Source organism: Syngnathus leptorhynchus, chromosome 14 (genome assembly GCF_054491065.1).
Source record: "Syngnathus leptorhynchus isolate UIUO chromosome 14, UIUO_Slep, whole genome shotgun sequence".
In the NCBI taxonomy this organism is placed as follows: Eukaryota; Metazoa; Chordata; class Actinopteri; order Syngnathiformes; family Syngnathidae; genus Syngnathus; species Syngnathus leptorhynchus.
In genome coordinates this window covers 6,522,529-6,547,947 of record NC_141208.1, presented here as the reverse complement: position 1 = coordinate 6,547,947, position 25,419 = coordinate 6,522,529, and the positions used below count along the sequence as shown (strand labels likewise).

The following is a 25,419-nucleotide window of genomic DNA, read 5'->3' as shown; positions in this document are numbered from 1 at the left end:
AATGTAGACTTTGGGCGTCTGCAAAGCCAAGCAAGGTTATTTTCAGGCCTTGACATTTTTCAGACCTGAAAAAGATAATACAGCTGATGCAAACACACATTTAAATAAATAAATAAATTAAATAAATAAATCATATCCATAATATATAATGTTAATTTTTTTTAAATTAATTAACAACAAAAAAACAGGCGCTTAGGGTACTTAGGGTACTTTGTCGGACAATGCACCAAAAATGATAAAAACCTTTCTTCGGATTTACTTAAAAAGACCCAAGATTATTTGAGATATTTGTTTGATTAAATTCATTAACTAATCATTGACCAATAATTGACAAAAAAAAAAAAAAAACTCAAATAAATACTCGACTAATTAGCCAGTCAGTCTGTCAATGTTCATCATTGAAACAATGCATGACATGTAAGCATTTGTTCATGTGAATTTTACTGTACGGCTCAAGACTCCTTTGAAGCAATTCCTAGAAAAGGCCTGGTAGCAAAACAAGGAATCTACGTCAAAAGAGTGCCATCTTTATCGTTTCCTCACTCGCAAGTGTTATGGCGTCACCAACGACACCCTGCTCGCACATCACAGAAGCAGACACGTCATTATAAACCGGCCTTTCTAATGCGGGCCGCAGGAGTCAGGACGGGAGGGAGAAAAACTGTGGCCCCCAGGAGGGACCACCCATGGAGATATTAGCATGACTAGATAACCTGCCTGTATTGTGGATTCGGTACATATTTTTGCAACCTTAATGATGCAAATGATTTCATTGAACTGGTCTGAAAATTCTGATTTATTTGCTGCAAATGATGTGTTTTTGCTTGTCTATCTAGAGGCCGTACACACACACACACACACACACACACACACACACACACACACACACACACACACACACACACACTCACACTCACACACACTCACTCATCCTTAACACCTCTGCATTGCCTACGTCATGTACGCAAATGAACGGTCGTTGCTGAATCTTAACTAATATTGTAGGAGGGGGGGGGGGAAACTGAGTGGGTGTTGAGTGAGCTCGTTTGACACAAACATCCAAGAAATGTCAATTGTCACAAAGCCGTTGATTGAAAAGGTTCTAATGGTATTTCTTGCATATTATTAATACAATAAAACCACTTTGAAAAAAGAAGTAGTAATTTTTAAATAAATAAGAAATTAGGTCATTCAAATTTTTAATCAGATGCGTTTATGTTTCAACGTATTTTTGACACCGATTGCAAACACCAGAAATTCAAAAACTTATTTCTAGCTGCATAACTTGCGTAACTTATTTTTTTTTTTCAAACTCCATTTTGTTGTTCAAAATAAACACCCAACTGTATTAACATCCAACAAGTCATTTTGAACTTACTGTCACAATAAATTAGAATATCTGTATCTGTGATGTTGGAGATGTTGATCTTTTTCAGATCGCTACCACATTAAGTCATCAATTCATCACTCACTGATACCGATACTAAGTACTAATACCACCGACAACCACTTCAGTCTACCATGGTCTCCAAACAGATTTGGAGTCATTTAAGGACACACATCCTGGCACGTCCTGCGACTCAGATTCTTCTGACGAAGAAGCCTGACTTTGTTCTGACTCCTCGGAAGACGATGCCTGACTTTGCTCTGAGTCGGTGTCCTCCAGGTCCGAGCAAAGGTCGTCGCTAGAGGCCGAGGAAGAGGAAGGGGCCGGGGACTCCTGCAAACCCGGAGTTTGCTCTGGCGCGACGGGGCCACCAAGTGGGTCTGTGTCCAAAAGCGAGGCCGTGAGGTGGTTCTGGCCATGCAGGGGCATGCTCTCTAGGAGGTGGTTGAGCAGCTCGGCTGCCACAGTGGGGTCCATTCCCGGGAAGTTGGACACAAAAGTGTGCACATCGTGCATGCAATGGATGTAACCGGCCGAAAAACGCTCGCATGCCTCTCGGTTGATGGCGTCCGCCTCTGGAATCGACAGAAACAAGCAAAAAGGTGTTTTCAAAATGTTGCTTGGAATGCTGAGCCAAAAAAAACAAGTCACCACAAGGCAGCAGTTCCTTTGGTTGTTGCTTATTTTTGTGTTATGTGAGTCACAATTTGACAGATCATGTATGAAAAAGTTTCAACGTGATATTTTTTTGACAATGACAGGGAATAAAAACGATGTATGTAAAAACTAAATGTTGTATGAATGGTGTTTAGAATTTCCAGCTGCCCATGGATAACAGGGAATAAAAACAATGTATGTAAAAACAAAATGTTGTATGAATACAGTCTTTAGAATTTCCAGCTGCCCGTGAATGCAGCATTGAGCCAGTTTTTGTTTTTTTGTTTGTTTGTTTGGGCAGCGTGTTGGTTGCCATGCAGAATTTATCGAATTCTGAGTTTACAGCCATAATCGCACTAAAATGAAGATGCCGCGACTATCAGTGTTAAGCGTTTTTTTTTCTTACCTCGAGCCCGGTTTTGCAGGATGCTCTCCACCCATTTGACCGTCATCTCCAGTACCTCAGCGTTCTCCATCTTTGAATTGAACTGCTACGCGAGGCACACACACGAGCACATATTTGTCCAATTTAGCTCCATTTTAGCTTATTAACAATAATCGATTGCCCTATTAAAATCAAAATGTGTTTCTTACCTCTGTATCCGCAATGAGAGCTCTGAGTTCGTGTAAACTGTCGTTGATACGAGCTCGTCGTTTCTTCTCCACCAGAGGTTTCCTCATCTATATTGGCGCCACCAAAACAATAATGACGGTAGACTTTCAATAAACTGCTCTTTGCCCTTTACTGTATTATCTATTTATTACCTTTTTGTCAGATTTGAGTCCATTTGCAGAGTGATCGGTCGATGTGTGCTTACGGATGGGTGCCATTCCTGCCACCCGACCTCCCCCTCCCTCCCTTCCAAAAAGAAAAAAAAAAAAAAACCCAAAACTGACGAGGACCTTGCAACTGTCTTTCGAAGCTCCCCAGAAAGACGTTGGAGCTCCTCAATGGGGAGACAGATGGCTCGGCCAGCAGAGCTGGCTTCTTTTTAGTGCTGCCACTGCAGGGGTAGACATGGGCTGGGTATATATGACGCGTTATTTACATGTAAATTAGGGGGGGGGGGGGGGGGGCACGGATTGGGGTGTTAGTAAAAAGCCACCCACCCCCGTTTGCCAGTGTATGACAAAATAAATATTATTTTTTTATCTAGTCCCTCAATTTACGAATGATTGCCCTCACTTACTTATTTATCTATGGACAGTCTAAATGTCGTGATGTAAAAAGTTTAATGCAAGAAAACTTTTCAAACTTCAAAATAGGTTTCAAGGTAGTGTTTCAAACTTTGGTTAAGGCTTTAAATTAAGGTTTCAATCTGTGGTTAGATGTTGAAAGCAAGGTTTCAAACAAGGGGTCAGGCCCTAACAGTTAGGGCTTCAAATTAGGGTCAAGTTTTCCAAGTATGGTTTACAGTCTTATTATTCATATTATTTCCTATGGGTTTTATTATATTAACTGCACTGTAATTTATGAGCAAACTAGTTGCAGTTGCAGTAGTATTGTGTATTAGGGATGCAAAGTAACACCATTTCATGCAAGTTTACTTTGAACAAAGTTGCACTTCCGGATGCTGACGTTTGTTCGCGAAACTCGGAACACTACCATATCTGGCTCGTAATTTCAAAACAAAAGCTTAGGGTGACATCATCTACGTCAACAACGCCCTGTAATTAGGTTCACCAATTAAAAATTCTTATTTTAAATGATAGCACGTACAAACCACGTAAAACCTTGCATTCCATGTCGTATCAAACCTGTTATCTAGACGTTTGCTCTTATTTTGAATGTTCTGGTACGGCTGTTCCTTGATACCCACACTCGGCCGTGGTCGTCACTGGAGACGTACAAGTGACGTCACGGTGTCTCCGCTCGTGGATATAAAAGTTGAACCGGACTAGAGATGCCAGCAAGCTGAATGCAAGTATCCCGAAAGGAGACCCAATTCAACCAAAACAGCATCAACAGAAGATAGACCAGACAACATCCAAAATGGTGAGGATATCCTTCCGCCAGGCTTCGGCTGACAAGGTAGACAAAGACGAAGTCTACATCAATGTAAGTTGCCCCATTTATTTTGGATGATGATGAAAATGACTTTTATTTGATTATTATGTTGCATATTACTGCAAAGTCAATTTTTCCAATACTTAAAGTAAGAATGACAATACTGCTCCTACTAATAACAACTATGCCAATAATAAGGGTACCTGAGCCGGACAATGAGTGATGAGGTGATGCTGAATTATTAATTTTGAGATGATGATCAAGTAATTTTTTTGGCGTTTATGTGTGTGTGCCTTGTGAATTGTATGTCTTGTAAGAGTTATCAATTAAAAAGTAAATATGCACTATTCTTTAATTGTTTTTATTCTGTGATGCAGTATTTATTTGAATAAATATATCCACTAGATACGTTAAGTTTTGATGATCTGTGGTGACTACATGATGATGAGTATTATTACAAAGTTTTATAATGATTTTTGGGTACACTTTGTGATGATGGTTCTATCTTTGAGTTAGTAATTTAGTTCAGTGGCCATTAAAAATATTTTGAATCAGGTCAGTGTGTGTGTGTGTGTATTCTCCAAAATGAATTTACTATATATGTACAAGAATGTGTGAAGATTTTTCAGATATTTCCTTAAATTCTGTCATGGAATCAATTATTAATAAATATATTAGCGGAAATAGATATGTTGCTTTTTTGTATGAGTAGTGATATTATATTACAATGGTGGGTTTATCATCTTGTTAGCAGAAAATGATCATTATTACTTAAAAAATGTTTTTTATTAATTCCTTATAAAGAGTATTTTTGTTAGTGAGTGGATTGTGCAAGTGTTCCTCTTATTTAATGGTGCTCATATGATACCAAGTGTTTCTAAGAGCCTATCTATTGCCAGCCATATTAAAATCCATTGAGTATTCCACACATTATTACACACAAGAATCGGTCTGTCAGTGACGTCAAGGCGCATCCCATCATCAGGTTCTGCACGCGTCTAAAAATAAGCAAGCTCCGGGAATCCCACGTCGTCCCATATGGACGCGGGCGTCTCAGAATAGGCCTCGGCCAAAACCCCTCCCGTCAGAGCCTCCTGATGCTCCCACTTCCGCTCATCGCCATGGCGACCGTAGTATGGGATTGGCAGACGATTGCTTGTGAGATTGTGGGCGAGCATCAGTGCCGCCCGGTCTTCTGTCAGAGGCTGACTCACAACTCGGCGACGCAATTTGCACGTCAGGACTTGTCGAGTGCTGTTTCCTGACTAGTGACTAAAATTCACAACAGATGCTAATTGGTTGAACACAACTTAACACTTTTTCGCCAGGTTTTAGGGTAAAGGATGATGAGGGTTAAGGTTTAGGGACGCCAGCCCCAATGTTTCCAAAATGCCTGAGTGTCGTGATTGCGTCATACCACCGTCCACTTTTCCATTTTTTTTCTCTTTTATTGTCAGTCACACTAGACAAACTGGAGGTACAACAACATTACTTTACATGGCCATTAAATAAGACTTTTTTGTCTGTGTGCCAGGAAATGGACCAGGAGTCTAATCGACCCCAGATCAAGAGGTATTTTCCTGCCCGCATGTGTGTCATCATGTTTTCCGGACTGGTCGTCTTGCTTGGAATGGTGCTGGGCTCCATTTACACCTACCGCCACTTCTTCCCTGCAGAGGTAGGTCCCTTTTGGCAAAGGTCCATGCATGTATGAGGTTTGGTCTAACATGGCTCATTGTTGATTTGTTTTTACCGCCCATCCAGCTGCATGACACGTCTGCAAACGTCAATTCATCTTTCAATCGCCAGGTGCCCGGGCCAAAAGATCTCGACCAAGACATCAATGTAATCTTATATACTGTCTATTCATTTCATTCATTCATTTCATACATTCATCCACCCATCTCCTGCACATATTGGCAGAAGGGAGCATGTGCTAACTCAGGCGCATGTGTGTTTTTCAGCAACCGACCGACGTGTTCAGATGCAACGTGGTACTCAATTGGCATCAGAACCGAATGGCGCTGGTCATGGCCGTGGGCATCTACCTGGAAGGCGACAACCAGTACATCAGAATAGACTTGTTTAGAACTGGAAATGATGAGCCCGTCAGCATTATCCATGACTTTGGAAATGTGAGGGCCCAACTTTTTGTTTTGGCCATTTGTGTTTTGGCATGTGTCCGTATTTAGTTCTGACCTCTATGAAAATGTATCAATAGCTCAAGACGGCATATTATGCCAAAACGCAGCAGAAGTGCTTTGTGACCTCGCTGAACACCAATTTGGTCAAAGCTCCACGGAACCTTTGGGATGTGCTGAATTTCACCAAGGTAAGGTTACACCAGATTATGCACAATTGGGTGAAGTGTAAATTAAATAGGTCACAATTCTGCAAAAAATAAAAAAGGATATAAGACAGCTAAGGGTTAAAAAGTGCTTGGAATTACTGATCTTGTGTACATGATGTCATTCACTGTTTTTTTTTTTTTTTAACAGAGGGAGATGTACCTGCCAGATAACTACAAAATCAAAGAGGTGATGCAGGTGACCCGCCAGGTGCACGACCCCGAGGACCTGGGCGAACCCATTCAAGGGATGTGCCACAACTTGACGACCTTCGAAATGGTTCCCAAGGACGACGTGGACAGTGAGTCTGCCGACTACGAAAGTGCCTCAAAGCAAGAAAGTATGAGTATGAGTAGTGTTTTCATAAAGAACTTTTATTGGGCTGGAGCAAATAATTCCCATTTGACATTCCCACATGTAATGACCCTAGTGGTCACATTTAAAAATTTGCAAGTTCAAACACACATTGCAAAATACATCAAAAGCAATTTTAGATTGAGGCCTAAGTATATGAAGAAAATGTGAAAGTCTGTGACATTGTTTTTTGTGTTTTGTTTTCTAGTCACCAACGACTGCATACTGATTAGGCACTTGGAGAACCGCTACTTTGTGGAAACCAATATCTGCAACTAAAGAACACAACAGCCCTGCCACCACCTCTTCAAGTTTGACTAGACTTTTAAAATGCACTTTAACCTTTGGCAATTTTATTTCTTACACATTTCATTGACGCGCATGGATGCCTGTTTGTCTTGATGGCGTCCAGGGTGCCTCTCGCTCAAATTCAGTTAAGATAAGAAGCTTGCATAGAGAACCACAAAATTTGATTTTGGTGTCAATTTGTAAATTTTCTGAATTAAGATTGGTCAATGGCAAATTTTCATCTCATGGTTTTGTTTGTCCTAAATGTTATTTTAATGAAACTTTTTTTTCCTGGCGAATTTGATTTTTGAGAGATTTTATATTTGTGAGTTTGCTTGAACTAATTTATAAATATGACTAAACTATATAAAAACAGATTTGGTATCGTTGCAAAACGTTTACTTGCATGATTACAATCGAATGCAAATTTGTGGACCAGTGTTAAGTATGTCACAAAAAAAAAAAAAACATACCTCAGACTTGGTGTATAGTAAATGACCTTTGTTACCGAGCAATATATGAAGAAAAAGCAAGTTTTCCATGTATAATAGTGTTCAGTAGTGTACATTTGGATTTTGTTTAGTGAAATGACTTTGGACTGTAAGCAACAAAGCTTTAAAGCTTCAGAAGGAACCAAGTATGTGGTCTGAAGTTTGTACTAGAACTATTATTCAAAAATGTTTTCAAAGAGGATTTGAAATCCCTTGTCTATTGTTATTTACACGTAATTGTAACCACTTTTAAAAACAAATTTTTGTTTCAGTTGATGACTTATTTTTGTATTTTACTGTACTTAATATTTTGCTGCTTCAATAAACTATTCAACTTTTAGCTATTTGGATTTTTTTCACGAGTATTCGGCACAAGAGTTAGTTTTGTAAGTGGCAAAAATTCACAAGTAGCAGTTTTCTGAAAAGTTTATAAAAAAAAAAAGGTGACTCATGCGAGAGTAGGAGGAGGTTTTCTTTTTTTTTTTTTTCAAGCCTATTTTGTGAAAATGTGTAACATGGAGTACTTTGAAAAATGGCGTGCTTGTCGAATTGAACGTAACGGGGGCGTTGGCACTAAAATGAAGTTACGCCTGTTTGCACATGGGCGCCAGTATTCAAAAACAAGACTTGATAGATGTGTGCCCAAAAAAAAAAAAAACCTATTATTAACACACATTTTACAGAACACACAGACACACGCACACAACACACACGTCCAAACATTCTAGGAGGCTGTGAATTTCCTGAGCGTGATGACGATGAGCGCCAGAAGGACAGACGCTCCGAGGAAGACTGCGATGACAATGGCAGTGATGGCACCTGGTCCCAGGACACCTACACACAAATTGATGATGTCACATGACCACACTCAGAAGCCACCCAGAGGGTAGACAGAATTTATCCACTGCTTTTCTAAACGCCACTTTCTTACTTTCGTTTTCGTCCACGGCAAGGCCTTGCGTCGCGTCCTCGTAGTCGAAGGCCGGCTCGGTCATGTGATGGAGGGGCTCCCTAGTGGTGGTGCCGACGGGTGATACATCTGCGGGGAGCTCTCCAGACACAATGTCTTGGTAGTCCCTGGGCGGGTCGGCGACAGTCTCTGCAAAAAAAGTGATTTCAAGGTGAGTAGATATAAAGTGCGATGATCGTCGGTTCGTTTGAGTCCGTGAAGAGCTTCTGTGTGCCCCCAACGGCTCCAGAGCGGTAGTATAAGCAAGTCTTTGTTAGGAGGCAACATTTTGTCCGTTTGGGCTTCAGGTGGCCTCCTGACATGTTGTTTTTTCCTTCCTGCAACGTTCCAAGGAACCTCTTGGACTGGCAGAAAAGCTCCTTCAGTCTGAATGATTATCACAGAGGAGCCGATGAAGAGGCTCGTCAACATAAAAGCCATCAGTGTCCACTCTGGACGCTCTATTAGGCACACCTCCACATTGCTGTTCTGTTGTAGAAGGCAGATGGCTCGTGGAAAATGTTCATATATAGTCAACTATATAAATCAGCTGAGTACACAAACACAAGCCAATCCATTCCCGCGCACATTGAGTCAACAAAACCATCCAAATATGCTGATGCTGGGCCAATTGACTCTGCGGGCCTAAGACTTCTTCACTCAATTCTTTGCTTTAGTTCTTTCTGTACTGTTTTTTTTTTTTTTTATCTGTGCTGGGAACTAAACCAAGCACAAACACTTTGTGAAATAAAAATTTTTTTTAAAAAGCTGGAAAAAAAAAAAATATTGGATCCACTTCTTTAGTTACCGCAACTGCACCGGGGTGTGTAGACTTTTTATACCCTTCATACTTTGCCACCAGTGGTTGTCCAGCAGAAATGGAAGCCAAGCGGTGTCTTTTGAGCTTGGTGAGTATTTGTGTTGTGTTGACCCAGAAACTTCCTGTCCCTGAGGCAGGACGGGAGGCTTTTGGAGGCGCGGGCCCCGGGCCAGAAGCGCCATCAATGAAGCGTTCAAGGCCCACGTACAAAAGGCGGCTTGTGCTTGCCGGGTCCGCCGCCGGTAACAACCGGCCCGGCCCGAACCAGACAGCGGCCAGGTTCTGTTTGTCAAACAAACTTGTTGATGGCGCCGTTTGCTAAAGGTTGATCTGACCAGAGAGGGTAACAAACAAGAACATGGACATTTGGTTCCGTGAGTGTTCTCAAGGACAGATGTTACACAACTGATGCAATGAATATCTGGTTCCGTGGTAATGTATTTGTTCCGATACCGTACTTGTAACAAAGTGTGTTAAATCTTTCTCCCTTGAAGTGAATGGAATTGCAATTAGTCCCTTAATTAACATTAGCCTTTTTTTTTTTTCTACAGAGGATAAACATGAGGATTGTTGAATTATCCGTCTACATGTGTTGTTCCACCGTTTGTGTTCTAACACATAGCCTTTAGGGAAGTTATTTAAAAAAACAAAATTAGAAAATTTCAAGTCAAAGCTTTATGAATTTGCAGCATTTGGTGGTTGTATTTGCTGAAGGCCTTTTAGAAATTGAGCTTGTGAGTTTTTGGACAGCATCTGCTTGAATTTGTTTCCAGGTAATCAGAGTAGACCTCTCGAAGCTGCTGTATTGGAAGGAAGCCGAGTAGCTGCTGAAAATTCATGCAAATCTCAAAACCCTGAACCCCTTGGGTGCAGAACAAACGTTCAAACCACTACAACACAATGCTGGCTACAGTAAACGAGATTTTATTCCATGCTGATTATTAACCAGATGAAATACCAAAGCATGCATGAGAGAGCTTTTTTATTTTATTTTTTACCTGAATGCCCAAAGACCGCCAAGATGCCCAGGAGGACCAGGACTCTGCAGGTGCTGCTACGGACCATGACGACTAAGTCCTCGATCTGTCGTGATCACAAGAAGTGCAGGAGAGGATCTGAGGGGCCAAAGTGGAGGCTTCTAAAGGGTAGGCCTACGGGTGAGAGAGGAGCAGTTTAGGATTTTTTTTTTTACTTTGGAGGGGGGCAAGGGCGGGACTAGGTGCGTACCCAACTGTCAGCACAGTGGCGACTTTGTGAGTTCATCTCGGTAGCGCCCACCTACTCCAAGTTTCTCCGACCACACAAGCGGGTGCGAGGTAAACATGACGCCTAAGCAGATCACTTCCGATGACGACTATTTGGCTTTCTTTTTCCGCCACTTGTGGAATATCTGACCAGTCGTTTGGCCTGAGTTTTGTATTGTAACTGAAACATTGCATGTCCATCTCAATATAAATTTGAATTTCATATTCAAATTTGCTGTTGACCAGTGTAATGGAGCAATCTGAGACATTTTAAAACAACCTTTAACATACTTAGAAACCCTCCAGGAATATTTATCATATTAGACAATCCTTTTTGAAGTCTTTCCACAGCTCAATTCGAGGGACCAGCTCGTAAAGATTTCTATGAATATAGATTGCACCTCGCTTACCTCCATTTGAACTCACACTGAAAACACCAAAAATGAAAGATAATGGAAAAAGGGGTTAATACAACGACATTAAGAGAACATCAGATTTCACAACACAGTCATAATAAAAAGTACCACTGCAGCAGATCATTTTCCATATATTATCATAGAGATGCAAGTTGAAAGTTTATTTTTTTTTTAAACAGCCTAGTATTTTACAAGAAATAGATAACTACTTGGGACTTGGAACATGTCCTTAAAACAGGACATAAAGTAGGCACCGATCCTTGGGCTCAATTCTGCCGTCTTAATCCATCAATAACTAGCATCATTGAGTGGGGCGGGGCAAAAAAAAAAAAAAGGGGAGGGAGGGCAGAATGTGTTGAGTGGGGGGGAACAATTCAAATTCAATAAATAGAAGAAATGGATATCATCTCTCACTTTCCCCACTAACACTTTAGAGACGATTCTGCCAACTGCGGCTGATTGAATGAAATCAGACCCACAGCATCATCCGAGGAGACTTTTGCTACGTTTTGGATTGATGTTGCCAGAAAAGGGCGGTGAAAGAAAACGGTGACATTAAGTTGGCAGCTGCGGTTGAGGGAGGGTTGGGGGTTCGAGTCAGTCAGTGGGCGTTTTACTCGGCTGCATTCCCTTAAAAATCCTCCACAGTCTCAATCTCGCCCATGTTCAGTCTCTCGGACGATGCGTTAACAGAAAAACCTGATGGCAAAGAAAGCAAAACAGAGAATTTAGATATTTTAGAGGCTGGGAAGAGCTTCGATAAGCCGGGACGGGGCTCACCTAGAAGGCTCGGATCCGCACGGACCATTTTCTGCTTCTTTTTCTTCTTCCCTGAGGTGACAGTCTCAAAACGCTGCTGCTGCTGCTGCGGCGGCGGCTGTTGATGATGTTGCTTGTGCTGACCACTTGTATGGTTGCCCTGGTAGAGCGTTGATGATCCCGTTCCTCCCCACACAGAATCCTTCACGGGAACCAAAGTTAAGACATTTACAGAGGAAAAATTTCACATTTATAAAACTGAATATTATAATGAAATTATAATATATGTGAACCTAAAACAGGTCTGCAATCTTGTCAAGCGTTGTATATTTGCATTTGATGAGATTTCTATCCCTACCTGCTGCTGTTTCAGGGCTTGCTTTTGCTGCGGCGGTGGCGGCGAGGTTTTTTGCTGATTAGCGTTCTGTTTGGCACGACGCTCCAGGAACTGCTTGGCAAAGTCCTTGGCCTCGGGAGTGTCCCCCAGGTAGGCCTTGACGTAGTCGTGCACCTCGTACGGTGAGTCCACTTCTTTGAGGAACGACGCAAACGTGGGAACTGCGGCGTGCGGGGGGGAACAAACGTTAATTCGAAGGTGAGGCGGTTATGTGTGGGCGCCGCCCGTTTTTGCGCGCCTATTTACCGTCCAGATTGTTGGCTGTGTTGAGGCTGTGCAGAGTGCGCTCGCACCACTGCATGAAGCCGTCCTGCTGGCTCTTATTGACCCCTTGGAACAACCTGAGCAGCTTCTCTTCCTCCTCCACCTTCTTGTTGGCTCGCCCACTCGTGGAATTACTTCACGTGGTCAAACAAATATGGAAGACGCTAAATAACAAAAGTAAAATTGATTTTCCTCAGAAGATAGCTTGGACCTCCTACCTGAGGTTGGCATTGCCCTTGTTTTTTTGCGCATTTCCTTTCTTGGCGGGTGGCGGCGGCGGCTGCTGCTGGACGGCCTCCTTCACAGCTTCGTCCCAGAAGCCCATGTTGGAGTTGTGGGTGTCCCCCCAGATGCTGCTGGAGTCTGCCGCCCAGTTTGAGCAAGGGGTGATGTTCACAGAACCCCATACGGAGTTGCTCAGAGATGTCTGACGTGAACGAGAGACACTTCAATAAAATAAACGCCATTCAGACTCTGAACAAATTGGCTCATTTAGTTCACGAACGGTCAGTAGGAGCGCTCCCTTCCGATCAGGGCTACATACCGTTTTGTTCTGCGGCCGGGTCGGCTGGGTCACGTTGTGATTCTGATGCTGCTGTTGGGGCGGTGGCTCCTTCCTCTGTTTCATCTGCTGCGCTTCCTCCCTCTGAATCTCCAGCAGGGACTTGGTCACGGGGGGCTGCTTGGCGGCGTGCCCCCACCCCGACAGCTTGGCCTGGGCCTGCTGGGCCTGCTGCAGGGCCTGGTGCTGTTGCAGTTTCAGGAGCTCCTGCTGCTGACGCTGCTGCTACAAATGTGGGAGGCACAACAATACGATTTGAAAAAAGAAAAGAAATAAAAGACCTGGTGAGCAGCATCATTTTACCTCTTCGAGTGCCTGTCTTTCCCGCTCCTCTTCCAGTTTCTGGATCTCAGCCAGTGACAGGGTGTTCTGATTCTTGTTGCTAGCGTTGGCGGATTGATGACCCCACTTGGATGACAACGGAAGCTAGAAACGGAGAAGAGTGTTGGTTGAACGCAACACTTATCATCCAGTCTATTGAGCAACAAGAGTCAAATTGTGTTGAACAAATTGTGCTTCCAACTTTCCTGAAATAGCCGTTTCAAAAATGACCTAGCATCTTTGCTACTTCATCAGGAAGTTGGGTGCGTGAGTTTGTTGTTTTACCTTCATTTGTGCAAGCTGCTGCTGCTGTTGGAGTCTTCTGAGAGCCTCCTGCTGCTGCTGCCTCTGTCTCTGGAGCTCCTGTTGTCTCTGTGCCTCCTGCTCCCTCCGCTTTTGCTCCTCCTGCTGTTGCTGAGCAAGGGCAGCCGCCGCTGCCGCTGCCGCCGCTGCCGCCGCCTCCTCCTCTGCTCGTTTCTCCTCCTCGCGCCTCCTTAATGCCTCCAGCTCCTCTTGTTTTCTGCGCTCCTCCTCCTGTATGCGTGAGGAAAATTCCCGCTTGGAATAAATAAAAGGTCTCTCTTTTTTTTTTACTTGTAAAACACTGAAAGTGGCTGGCTTGACCTGTTTGCGAAGGAACTCCTCCCTTTTCTTCCTCTCCTCCTCCTCTCTTCTCCTCTCCTCAAGTCTTCGCAGGGCTTCCTCCTGCGCCAGTCTCTCTTCTTGCTCCTTTTTTCTCCGTTGCGCCTCCTCCTGTTCTCTCTGTCGTCTTAGAGCTTCCTCCTATAGATGTTCATTGTTTTATCAGCATCAGCATCAAAAGTTTTGCAGGAAATTTGATTTGAGGAAAAAAAAACAAAAAAAACACTCAACCTGTTTTTGTCTCGCCAGCTCCTCCTCCTCCAGACGCTTACGTTCCTCCTCTTGACGAGCCCGCAGAGCCTCCTCCAGTCGCTTCCTGTCTTCTTCTTCTCTTTTGGCTCTCAGTTCAGCTTCGCGCCTCTCCAGTTCCAACTGATGGTTAAGAGCGAGGAGAGCAAGTGTGGTTTCAAAATTTGAATGCAGTAATTGAACCCCGGTTGGGACTTTCACCAATTGAGGTGGAAAAAAAAAAACATTAATCGAAAGTTTTCTTGCTTACTGTAGGAATGCAAATTACCTTTGCAGCCTTTGATTTCTCCAACTGCTGCATCTGCTCGATGGTCGGCGCCTTCGCCACGGAGTCTATGGGCAAGTCCCACACGCTGCTGCCATCCCATGCTGTTGAGAACAGAAATAAAACACCACAATTAGATATGACAACCCATTTTCATACTTTGGTGAGGTTGACTCACTGTTTGGCGTGGCTGTGGGGAGGTTTGGTGTGCAAGAAGCCTGCGAGGACGGGTTCTGCATTTCCCATACAGAACCGGAGTCGGGTACAGACAGAGACCGTGTAACAGGAGGTAGAAGGCTCTCCGATGTTCTGCAAAGGTAAACAATAGATACTTGTGGTACAGTCTAAGCGTCCCGGTCGTGAAAAACCTGTACGGACCTTATCTTGAGAGCTTGGTATTGCTGCTGAAGCGTGTTGAGCTGCTGTTGGTGTTGCTGCTGCTGTTGAAGAGGAGCCGAGCTCAGCACCGCCGCCTTCTGCTGGGCCAGGGCCTGAGCATACTGCTGCCTAAAATGACACAACAAAGACATTGCACCCTTTAATACAAAGCCCCCCCCCAATGTGGTGTTTTGGGCATGTCCCACCGGGAGGAGACTCCGGGGATGACCCGGGGGACACGCTGGAGAATGTATGTCTCTCGGCTGGTGGGTTTTTTGCTGTATCAACTCACCTCAAGATGTATTGATATTGAAGCTGCTGCAACTGGTAAAGGTTGAGCGCAGTGAGCTCCTGCTGCCGCTTCAACCTTTCTTGGTCGGCGTCACCCTGCGTCGGCATCATTGGACACAAAGGTATGATTGTATCATCGAGTTGTCAACAAAAGCCTATTTTATTTTCCTTGCTTTGAACATGTTGCTCACAAATTCAGATTTCATTTGTGAAGAAGTACCTGCAGGGGTGGAGGCGCGGGGCCCGGCGTGAAAGGGACTCTACCCCAAATCTTCATCATCTCCCCCAAAGCCTGAAAGATGTCATCGCAGCCTCTTTTCACCAGGAGAGACATGGTGAAGTAACCCGCCTGGAACCATTCTGCCATCTCCTGGTTGCTGAAAGGACCTGAAGACAAAACATGCAAGATCAGGTATGTTCCAAGTGGCCTCACACGGAGGTTCCCCTAAAATGTTTCTTGTAACTTCCTTCATCTGTCTTACCCTGTATCTCCCCTTGAGGGTCTTTGTAAAACCACTTGAGTGCGGTCTTGTGAGTGAGCGGCAGGCCTGCAGCTTTGGGCTTTGCGGGGGCTTTGGCAGCCAGTCTGTCATCGTCTGCCACGCCGTCCTGGAGGTAAGCCACCATTTTCTCTGCCTCCTGGGCGTAGACGCGGGGACAAAGCAGATGGTGTGCCGCAGTTTAGAGTGCAGTGAAGACGTACTAAAAAAGTGATTTGCTGTGTCGGTTTCTACTCAAGCTGAGAGCCCACACATCAAAATAACAATACAGACAACTGAGGGTCATATTGTGTTCTCCATTTCAATATTTACAATAATTATGACGTTCATGAATAACAGACTGCGGCGTATTGTGGCTTGTTACATCGCAAGTCACGGGGACAGGCTAAAACGAAGGAGTTACCTGCTCAAGGTGCTTCAAACCCTCGTCTTCATCTGTGTCATGTGACACGGCGGCAGGCCTGGAAATTGGGGCTAACGCACTTGAAGAAAAGGGCAGGGGATTGTTCATAGCCACGAGCACCTCCCCGGGTGTCTGCATGCGAACTTCTGTGAGGAAGGAACAGACAAATACTGTGTAGTTGCTACTCAGTTTTTTTCTTCCCACGGTTCTTTACGGTCCACCCAAAGAAGAAAAATGACCTGTGAGGGTGGCGGAAATCCGCGAGTTGGGTAGCAACATGCTGTTAGACAACGGGATGTGCGGGGCAACTTGGCAGGGTTCTGGCGGTCGCTCCAGGGGAGGTTGCCTTTCAGGTTCCTCCGTCGGGTTGAGGTGGCCGGGCGACGCAGACTTGCGGGTCGTCTGGGCCTCGGGGATCGTCCCAACGGCGGGCGAGGGAACAGGTGGCGTCTCCTCAGACATTCTGCTCACCCCCGTGAATACTAAGAGTAGAGATGACATTGTGTCAATTGGAGCGTCAAGAGCTCTTGTTCTTGTTATGTTCCTCAGCGTTGCAATTGATCCCAAACAAAAAGAAGGTTGGTTCTCAAACTGCGCCGGGCACAGTAATCGTCTTTTAAGGAGCTCTTGCTTGGATGAATAAGTGGGCCAGGTGCGTTTCACTCAAATGTTTTCATTTTCCTTTTGCCGATGCTCATGGAACTAATTCTCTTGCGGCGGTTACCTGTGAAAATGTTGCTTTGCTGCTGCTTGGCATGTTTCAGTTGCATGCCGATTGAATTTAGCGTGACAACGACAGGGCCTGAATTTTAAAAGGCTCCAAACCTTTTCGGTCAGAATTTTGCTTGGCTTCTATTTCTGTTTCTTTGGTCTCCTTGGGCTGACTGTCTTCCTCCTCTAGGGCCTCCTCAGACTCTTCCAAGGGTTTAAAATCCAACTCGGCCTCCTCCAGGATGGGCTCTTTGGAGGCTTTCTGAGAAGCCAACAGAAGGTCACGCTCGTCGCACAAAACTCACGTAAAAAAGATCTGTTGACAGAAATGCCTCTCCGCTTGCCTTGAGTGAGAGGAAGGCCCCCGACGAGTCGAAGGTGCCCGCCTCCTCGTCCGCGTCCTCCAGACACCACTCGGGTAGAGCGTCCCTGTCGTCGTCCAAGCTGCCGCTGCCCGAACGCTGCCTCCTGTAGCTGCGTTCGTCTTCTCGTGAGTCAAACGGAATGCGGCGCCGCTGCTCCGGATGCCATGCCGCGCTCCGAGGTACATCTAAGTATGAAGGCAAATTAAAACAAACACATTGAATGTCTTCCTAATAAAGATGAACAGACTGTTAAATTTTTAAAGTAGGTCAAATAGACTGCTGCAAGTCAGCGTGTCCCTGCTCACCGTCCTAAAAAAAAAAAAAAACAACTTCCACGCCACCCCCCGATTATCCTCACCGTTCTGATCGTCACGAGAGGTACGCCAATTCTCACTCTCTGAGCGCGTGAAGTCGTGTTTCCTCGACAGGGCCAGCCCGGCATCATCGTAGTTGTTTCGCACTGCGAAATCCGTCATTGGGGAAGCTGCTTAGAGGTGAAGCAAGTCGACTTTTATCTTTTCCATTCGACACGGAGTGACTGAACAAACTTACCGTGATTCAGCTGGAAATGTCCTGGCGACACATCTGTATGGGAATAAAGAAAAAGGGAGATAAGCCAGCGTTTGCCACCACCGACGAACAAATGGATTATTTGAACAAGCTATTTCGACACTAACCCGGGTCTTTCCGGACTGGCTTTTCAAATCTTCTATCGCCCCTGATGGGAAAAAAACAACACAACTCAAAAAGAGTAAATAAGTCCCCAAGAAAATACACAAACAGTGCATTTGTGGTTTCCTAGTTGCGTAACTGTCTGTAGGTTTTGTGGAAACTTGAACGTACAAATGGATGCTTCAGTACCTTTCCTCCCAGCTCTGGGAGCGATGCATCTCCCTGCCCCCACGGCCAAAACCTTCCACATCATCAAAACTTCTTTGGTAAAACCCTCCGTCTCCTCTTCCTCGACCTGAGAACAACCAGAGACTCAAAACACAACCAATATTTCTATGTCAAAGACGGAAAGAGAGAGCGACCGAATTGGAGCGCCTGAATTGGTGGGAGCCCTCAAAGGCATCTCAACTATTCGCAGTTGTTGCGGCTCTTTTTAAAAGGCATAGACATCACTTTTAAAGTCATGTCGAAGGAAACTCTTGCGCAGCCGTGAAAATTAGAAAGGAAATTAGAAAGTGTTTTTACCTCTACCCCTTGAGGTACTTCGGCCTCGAAGCGCAGTCACTACCGCACCGCTTCGTCGGAATACACTGTTTACAGACAAGGAAAATTTTCTCTGCGAACACAAACAGAATGGGGAGGGAACCATTTTTCAAATTGACTTGTAAGAAATATGTGTCCAAATGAATGAAATATTGGTGACCTTGACAAACTCAACTTGTAACTAATTGAATACGTGAGGGCATGTGCTGTGTACATGCTCTAAAGCAGGGGTCCCCAACCATCCAAGACCAAGCATCCTGCATTAAAAGACAAATCTTAACCACTTTGGGTGTCATTGTTTCCCATTACGCCTTGATGGGGCTGGCTCATTTATAAGAAACGAGCTCAGTGCTCCCACTAATTCAACATAATGGTGAGTTTTATTTTTATGTTTATACTTGTTTTTATGCCAGTCATATCATTCTATTTCATCGGATTTATATATCTATTATACATGTATTCTTTATTTATATAAATGTATTATTCATCTATATAAAGGCCGGTCGGCACAAATATTTCTGACGCGTAACCGGTCCGTGGCGCAAGAAAGGTTGGGGACCACTGCTCTAAAGGACAAATGTGGAGTCAAAAGAGGCGGCAATAAAGGATGCTTCGATATGCAAGCCGGGGTCCTGGCAGCAAACAATACAGTAGTTGCTTATTCAGCATGGAACACACAACAAAACTGGAAATGGTTCGAGTGGCCAAATAGAACGAAGTAAGCATGGAGTAAATTGGGAGTAATGATGAGAATGAATTTGTCTTTTTGGGTTGTTGAGAACAGACATTTTAGGACAGGCAACAAGTAGCCCTACCTGTTCTTCCTCTGTAAAAGAAACAAGTGCAAGAGGCGGGAAAGGCTCCTCTTGCAATATGGGCAGGAAGTCCTTATCTTGCAAGTCTATAGGGATCTAGCAGAAGACAACACACACATCAACATAAAACACTCGAGGTGACGCAAAGTGACCCCCGCGACATCCTGTTGCATCGTTCGTGGCTCTCAATAGTTTCAACTCTGGCAGGTGGGTCTGTCTGCATAGCGTACGACAAATGAGGGCATCTGCTGAGTGTCATGTTTACCTTGTTGTCTTTGACATAAAGTGCTAACATTTCCTCTCTTCCGTAACGATAGTCTGCAAGCTTGTACTTTGGCAATACAGGCGAGAGAGGTGGCGAGCTAACGGCGTTGCTGCTGCTTCCTCCACCACCACCGCCACTGCTTGCACCTCCAGACAGGGCACGGAGCCTGTGCGGAGCCAAAAGGTTTAGTGAATTGCTGAATGAAAAGCCGGAGGTGGCACGTCTGAACATGACTGGAGAGGATGCACTAGTAAGTCTGGGGTCACCACTGAAAATGACTTTCGCAACAAACAAATGTACTACTATACCATTCTGGTCCAAAGTTAAGTGTCTGGGTCTCAGCCATTTTCCTTGAAGGTCTAGAAATGTACAAAAGAGACAATGAATCAATCACACACTTGTCAATGTTCAGCAAGAATTTTGTCTTTTTTTATGAAGAGCGGGGACTGTTGAGCTTCACACAACCAAACTTTGTTTCATTTGGAAAGAGACTTTGTCAGCTGATTTGATATGTCCCAGGCCCTTGTGACAGAACGCCCACCCCCAACACTCACACAAACACGCACGTGTACAATTTCAATGTGCAAGCTATTTTAGCTCTTGTGGTGTGGGTGTCTATGTCAGGCACCTGTAATTGACATGGGTCTTAAATTCAAGTAGAAGGCGGAAGGTGATCAATACAGGTTAGATTGTCAAGTCGTATTTTGGAGTGTCTACTCCAGCTGTCACATTGAAGGCATGCTAGATGAGTCTCAAATGGAAAGGGGGGCTATCCCACTCGCCATATGGGAAACCAGGATAAGCCACGTGGAAGAAGCTACATAACGTAATAGGTCCTATGAAAAGGTAAAAAAAAAACGTTGGAGATAACCCGGGTGGGCACGGCAACGACAGTTTTTTTTTGGGGTTGTGTGGACACACCCGCTGTCCAGTCATGGTTGCACACACTTCAAGAAATGCTACGCTAACACCATGAATGGCCGCCTGATAACAGCAAAGTTGCTCGGATCATAAGTGTGGCAAGTTAAACACCTACAACTTGGTTCCATTGAGTCATAAATAAAAGCCACTCGGTGTAGGGGTTCGGGTCAGGGCTGGTTATGCTGACATTAGTTCACGAATAGTTCATATAATTCGTCAAGATAGTTCATTCGTGTGTAGATGAATGCTTAAAGCACGACTATGGGAGCCCCCCGATGCGTTACAGTGAATTATTTTGATGACAATGAGAGTAGTTGCACGTTTTTGGCAGACACTTTGATGCCTCACCACAGCTAACTCTTGCATTAGCCGCCGTGCTAAAAGCTAACTGCAGTTGACCAAGTGCACATAGCATTAAATCACAGCGAAGGAGATTCGAGCAGTAGCGGTGATAAACACACACGTAGCCACACGCTCATCCGTCTGGACATGTTGTCATATACCGACGATACGAACAATAATAATCGCGATTTTGCCACCGCGGCACGAGTTAATCCTCGAAAAGCCCAAGCACTTGTGGCTAGCATGCTAACAGGTTAGCTCACTAGCTTTTTTTGGACGGAGGCCTCCCGGAGTAAACACGGAGGAGACTTCCTAATAGTACCGCTGAACAGCAACCTGGGTTGGCTCGATGTTGGCTTTACGACGTGGCACTTTACTTTCAGCAGCCTTGTGCTGGTAGGGCGTTTAATTTTGGCTGTCTTACCTCTGCTTGACGTGACAGCGTAAGGTTTTGAATTCGAGTGTAAGCTCTAGCTCTCTCTCACTCTCTCTCTGGCTCGCTCTCGGTCTCGATCTCTCGCTCACCCCTCCCCTCTGCGTTATTCTGAGTCCCACTCGATTACGCGACACGACACGCCCTGCTTCAATGTGATTGGCTGTAGAATCCGAGCAAGACACACCCTATAGGCTAGCCCATGAAATATGACCCTTCCAAAAATGGAGGGCGTGTCCTACTTGGCCCTATCGAGATGGCCAGTGTGATCCATTTATACGCGCCCCTCCCTCTCTGCCACAAGATGGCTGCGTAGGAGAGTCACATGACTTGTGGATAAAACCCGTACATGGCGTGAAAAGAAACTGTGCTGACTATTCCACGCGTGTAGACTGTGACGCCTTATTTAATACAATACAGCAACTTCTATCGCGTGTGATGAAACAAAATTATAAAATGACCACTTTATTTGGTTAAAAGGACAGTTAGTCTACCAAAACGGGATATGACTAATTCTTGTAGTCTTTTACGCAAATGTCAGCACAATGGCCAGGCGGCTCGTTGGTCTAGGGGTATGATTCTCGCTTAGGGTGCGAGAGGTCCCGGGTTCAAATCCCGGACGAGCCCACCTTTTTTTTTTTTTCTCAAAAAACTGTTTGCAGTTTCTGACGCAATACAGCCTCTTCGTTTTTGTGCTAAATGGTCAACTTCAGCCGCGACGAGTGCAAAATACGTAATCAATTGAACATTGATAGTTAGCTGATTGTACTAGTTATCATAGAATTACTGTCTCATGTAAATCTACTGAGATGCACTGGTAATACTGGTCTGAATTAACAGTTGTCACGCGTTATTTGTTACATGCAGCTGTCTCTATAGCAAGTAAATGGAGGGAAAAAAATAATAGAAGTTGCTGCGGTCGAGAGTCGGACCAAGACGAGATTCCTCTTGCGAGACCACCATGGACTGCGCGTTCTGTACGCAGAGCACCACATTCTGATTCTCGACAGATCCAGTAACAATTTTGAAACCATAATTTTAGTAAATTGACCCACCTGGAAAAAGAAAACACTTATAAACGTTTTGTAAAAACTTTTGTATAATCATTTATTTGGACCAATAGAAACGAGCACACCCTTGCTCTATTCACACCAGAAAAGGGTCGAGAGGTCTGTTCACCAGACTGCTTTGATCACACTAGAATTAAAACGTAGACAGGTGATTTCACATCATTTGAAGGCATTGTATTCGGGCAATTCTTATTTATGCTATAAGATGAGTGGTATGTAAACAGTACAATTGCATCCTTGATTATTGGAGGTGATTTGAATGGTACACATTTAATTATTTTCCACACAATATGAATGATGCAGTATGTTTAGCATTCACTCCAACCCAAATGAGATGGCGAAATGACGGCTCCTTTCTCTAAGAAGATGAAGTTGAAGAAAAACAGGATTGCAATTGTGCATCTAGCCAGCTGTTGGGAGATGCAATGTTGACATAATGGCCAAAGTGAAACTATCCTCCCTTGTTGACATTTTATTTTTTTAGGGTGAGGATGCACAGCAGCCACGATATCCCCGGAATGTACACAGTTTTTTCTCTTTCTGCAAAGCAGAGCTTCTCAAAGCTCATCTTTGAGCTTTGCGTCATCTTCTTCCTCATCCTCATTGTCATCCTCATCTTCGTCCTCATCGTCATTATCATCCTCGTCTTCCCCATCTTCGTCCTCGCCGTGGGTGTCCTGCTCTTTGTTCTTCTCCTCTTCTTCCTTGCGTTTTACATCGTCTTGTTCCTCTTTCATTTTACGCTCGGGTTCCTGTGAATAAATGTAGGACAAAATTAGGACGATTATTTTGCAAATTGAAATTCCATGAGAATACGCTTTGAATACCTTTGTGACACCCCACGTCTCATTCCCGATGTCCTCGGCTTCCTTCGTGTCATCCGTGATCAGAAAGTTGTCAAAGATGGTGCCGGATTTGACCTGTGCGCAAAATTGAACTTCAGCTTGCTGTCAATGTGACATTAGCATGACAACGTTCGGTCTCATCTACCTGCCAAAGGTCAAGACCAATCACACCGATGTTGTCAAACTTGTAGATGGTCGAATCAGGGTTGTAGTCGGGATTGTCAATCTCGGGGTGCACCCAGACTCCTTTGTAGTCGGGATTGTCCATCTGTTTGGGTTTCCAGTCTCCCTGTAACAAAGGGTAAAACAAAACAAAAAAAAACCCGTATTAGGGGCACATGGGAAATTGACGGGAGTAGGATCTCGACAGCCTGAAATTAACCAAGAATTAATTACTACAGTGAGTTTTGTTGGAAGAACAAATCTTTACTTTGGAGCATCTGTCTGTTATAAGAGCAGTGCTTTGCTGTCATCTTGTGGCATATACATGCAATGAAAATTGACAGCAGTATTGGCTATAATTGTGGATCCTTGGAGTATTTCAGACACCTGGGAGCTATTTTAATTGTAGAAAACATTTGCAAGATAAGGCAGCCGTTGGGTAAAAAAATTCAGTTTTTAATCACCTACCTTGTATTCTGGGTTGGGGATCATGGGAGGCTCCCATTCTCCATCCATGTCTTCGTCCCAGTCATCTGGCTTTTTGGCATCAGGGTCAGGGATGTTTTCAGGCTTGTCCCAGTCCTGAAGAGTGAAGGCATTTCCAAGATCAATTTGGGCACTTCTTGGTATTTCAGTTATTATGTCATCCAAAGGTAAATAGTTTTGGTTTATTGTAACTTATCATTTTCACACAGTTAATGCTAAAATATTGCTTTTCTTTCTCACCTCGGGCTTGGTGTCATCGGGATCATCGATCTTGGCGCGGTCATCCCAGTCCTCTGGCTTCTTGGCTTCAGGGTCCTTGATCTTCTTTGGGGGCAGGAAGTCCCAGTCCTCTTCCAGGCTGCCCGACTCCACCTTCTTGTTGTCGATCTTCACTTCGTAGGTCTGGTCGGGATTTAGGATCAGCGTGTACAGGTGGCTGAGTTCATCGTCCTGAAAAAAACCCCATAAGGGTTAAAGTTCAATGAGGAAATCTATATTTATGGGATTTGGAAGTCAGCTCCTGAAATATATATGAATAAATTACCATGCACTTGATTTCCTTCTTGATGAGGTGATTCTGGCCCTTGTAATTGAAAATGACATGGACCTTTTTGGTGCTATAGCCACAAATGTCCGGGCCTGTGCAAAGCAAATGATCACAATCACTACAGCTCGCAAGTGGTTCACCGAAACTAAAAGCTGGGTGGTGGCGGGGTTGTAACTTACCAAACATGATGTAGTATGTGGAGTCCCCATGCATGGCGGTCTGTTCCATGTCCGCCGGGAAGACCTTGACGTAGCCGCCGCCGCAGTCAATCTTCTGCTCGTGTTTGACGGTGAACTGAATGACCAAACTCTTGCCTTCGTTACTGAACGGCTCAAATCGGGCGGAGGATGCATAGAAACGAGCATCCTGGCTTGTCTGGAGACCTAAAAACAGGACAATATGACGTCATAGCATTCATCAAACCACTGACCTGTGCATCAGGTCAACGCCCTTAATGGCAAATTTATTATCATATAGAGTTTTTTCTATTAAGATCAAAATACCTGATGAATAAACGGAGAAATGATTGCATTTTGTTGATGTTTAAATACACTTTACTTCCTCTCAGTCTATGAACAAGTATTGTTTTGCTTTCTTTTCTTCCTTGTTCAACTATTTGCTCACCTTTGTCCTTCTCGGCGTCGCCATAGAATTCGCCAGCCGTCAGTTTCCATTGGCCGTAGTCAGATTTGTGTTTGGAGTCCACCCAGCGACTTCTCCATTCATCTGATCAACAAACGCATCGAAATCAGGAGGATTAATGACCTCAGTTTACACGAGAACACGCCATCAAATCGCCAATTTTAAGACACGACGAGGCCTTGTTAGCAACCAGGGTGGAAACACATTTTGAAGCTTTATAGGTATTAAAAACACTTTCAAATAAAAAAAAAAGGAGCTATAAGCTAATTTGACATTTAATAGCGTGACATTAACTTTCGGTTTTGCTTTAACCTTACCGCCATCCAAGAACTCTTCCCGAAAGTACACCTTGGCTTGTACGCAATAGGCTACTAAAAGCGCCGTAACAGCGGCCAAAAGTTGCATTTTGCCCATCTTCTTTCCTCTCAGACTTGGTGTCCTTCTCGAGTGTCTTTTCAGAGAGACTTCGCACTCAAGTGGAGTGTCTTACCAGAAGCAGCTCAAGCTAACAGATGTCCGCACGCCATAGGACGAGCACACGGCCTGGCTGGACCAATCACAGTCAACCACGAAACCGAGGATGCTTCCGGGGACTGATCCAGGATCT

The 25,419-nt window shown here is 44.3% G+C and overlaps 5 protein-coding genes and 1 non-coding gene across 12 annotated transcripts; 2 read left to right on the top strand and 4 right to left on the bottom strand.

Annotated features, from left to right (window-relative positions):
* Window positions 1-1,191: 1,191 nt before the first annotated feature.
* On the bottom strand, window positions 1,192-3,116 carry hes6 (hes family bHLH transcription factor 6). 2 transcript variants are annotated; one of them, XM_085930074.1, is made up of 4 exons: window positions 2,810-3,116; window positions 2,639-2,725; window positions 2,451-2,532; window positions 1,192-1,962 (listed from the first exon to the last, which is right to left on the bottom strand). In XM_085930074.1, the coding sequence occupies exons 1-4, from the start codon at window positions 2,873-2,875 to the stop codon at window positions 1,517-1,519; spliced, it is 681 nt and encodes a 226-aa protein (XP_085786200.1). In that variant the 5' UTR covers window positions 2,876-3,116; the 3' UTR covers window positions 1,192-1,516. The 2 variants fall into 2 exon arrangements, with proteins under 2 accessions (XP_085786200.1, XP_085786199.1); XM_085930073.1 differs by having other exon boundaries at window positions 2,451-2,535; window positions 2,810-3,109.
* An 804-nt stretch (window positions 3,117-3,920) lies between these two features.
* On the top strand, window positions 3,921-7,873 carry itm2cb (integral membrane protein 2Cb). 2 transcript variants are annotated; one of them, XM_085930018.1, is made up of 7 exons: window positions 3,921-4,103; window positions 5,587-5,730; window positions 5,817-5,897; window positions 6,017-6,187; window positions 6,274-6,384; window positions 6,551-6,740; window positions 6,963-7,873. In XM_085930018.1, exons 1-7 carry the CDS (start codon window positions 4,038-4,040, stop codon window positions 7,031-7,033), a joined length of 834 nt encoding a protein of 277 aa, XP_085786144.1. In that variant the 5' UTR covers window positions 3,921-4,037; the 3' UTR covers window positions 7,034-7,873. The 2 variants fall into 2 exon arrangements, with proteins under 2 accessions (XP_085786144.1, XP_085786145.1); XM_085930019.1 differs by having other exon boundaries at window positions 3,940-4,103; window positions 6,551-6,701.
* A 106-nt stretch (window positions 7,874-7,979) lies between these two features.
* snorc (secondary ossification center associated regulator of chondrocyte maturation) lies at window positions 7,980-11,063 on the bottom strand. Its single transcript, XM_085930020.1, has 3 exons — window positions 10,301-11,063; window positions 8,465-8,632; window positions 7,980-8,367 (listed from the first exon to the last, which is right to left on the bottom strand). Exons 1-3 carry the CDS (start codon window positions 10,365-10,367, stop codon window positions 8,258-8,260), a joined length of 345 nt encoding a protein of 114 aa, XP_085786146.1. The 5' UTR covers window positions 10,368-11,063; the 3' UTR covers window positions 7,980-8,257.
* A 148-nt stretch (window positions 11,064-11,211) lies between these two features.
* On the bottom strand, window positions 11,212-21,190 carry gigyf2 (GRB10 interacting GYF protein 2). 5 transcript variants are annotated; one of them, XM_085930014.1, is made up of 29 exons: window positions 21,052-21,190; window positions 19,673-19,723; window positions 19,365-19,530; window positions 19,100-19,195; window positions 18,267-18,357; window positions 17,931-18,036; window positions 17,747-17,787; window positions 17,622-17,654; window positions 17,428-17,556; window positions 17,049-17,254; window positions 16,819-16,966; window positions 16,233-16,475; window positions 15,994-16,139; window positions 15,573-15,729; window positions 15,311-15,477; window positions 15,092-15,186; window positions 14,800-14,928; window positions 14,600-14,730; window positions 14,425-14,525; window positions 14,139-14,279; window positions 13,890-14,048; window positions 13,551-13,799; window positions 13,248-13,370; window positions 12,927-13,169; window positions 12,601-12,809; window positions 12,365-12,516; window positions 12,080-12,279; window positions 11,743-11,923; window positions 11,212-11,661 (listed from the first exon to the last, which is right to left on the bottom strand). In XM_085930014.1, exons 2-29 carry the CDS (start codon window positions 19,708-19,710, stop codon window positions 11,594-11,596), a joined length of 3,948 nt encoding a protein of 1,315 aa, XP_085786140.1. In that variant the 5' UTR covers window positions 19,711-19,723; window positions 21,052-21,190; the 3' UTR covers window positions 11,212-11,593. The 5 variants fall into 5 exon arrangements, with proteins under 5 accessions (XP_085786140.1, XP_085786142.1, XP_085786143.1 ...); XM_085930016.1 differs by having other exon boundaries at window positions 12,927-13,166; XM_085930017.1 differs by having other exon boundaries at window positions 17,428-17,529.
* Window positions 21,191-21,615: 425 nt separating this feature from the next.
* On the top strand, window positions 21,616-21,687 carry trnap-agg (transfer RNA proline (anticodon AGG)). Its single transcript has one exon. It is a non-coding gene; the product is annotated as a tRNA-Pro (tRNA).
* Window positions 21,688-22,141: 454 nt separating this feature from the next.
* Window positions 22,142-25,313, bottom strand: LOC147046299 (calreticulin-like). The gene is made up of 9 exons (XM_085930953.1): window positions 25,130-25,313; window positions 24,795-24,896; window positions 24,350-24,553; window positions 24,168-24,262; window positions 23,864-24,073; window positions 23,606-23,719; window positions 23,121-23,264; window positions 22,958-23,050; window positions 22,142-22,882 (listed from the first exon to the last, which is right to left on the bottom strand). Exons 1-9 carry the CDS (start codon window positions 25,224-25,226, stop codon window positions 22,688-22,690), a joined length of 1,254 nt encoding a protein of 417 aa, XP_085787079.1. The 5' UTR covers window positions 25,227-25,313; the 3' UTR covers window positions 22,142-22,687.
* Window positions 25,314-25,419: the final 106 nt, after the last annotated feature.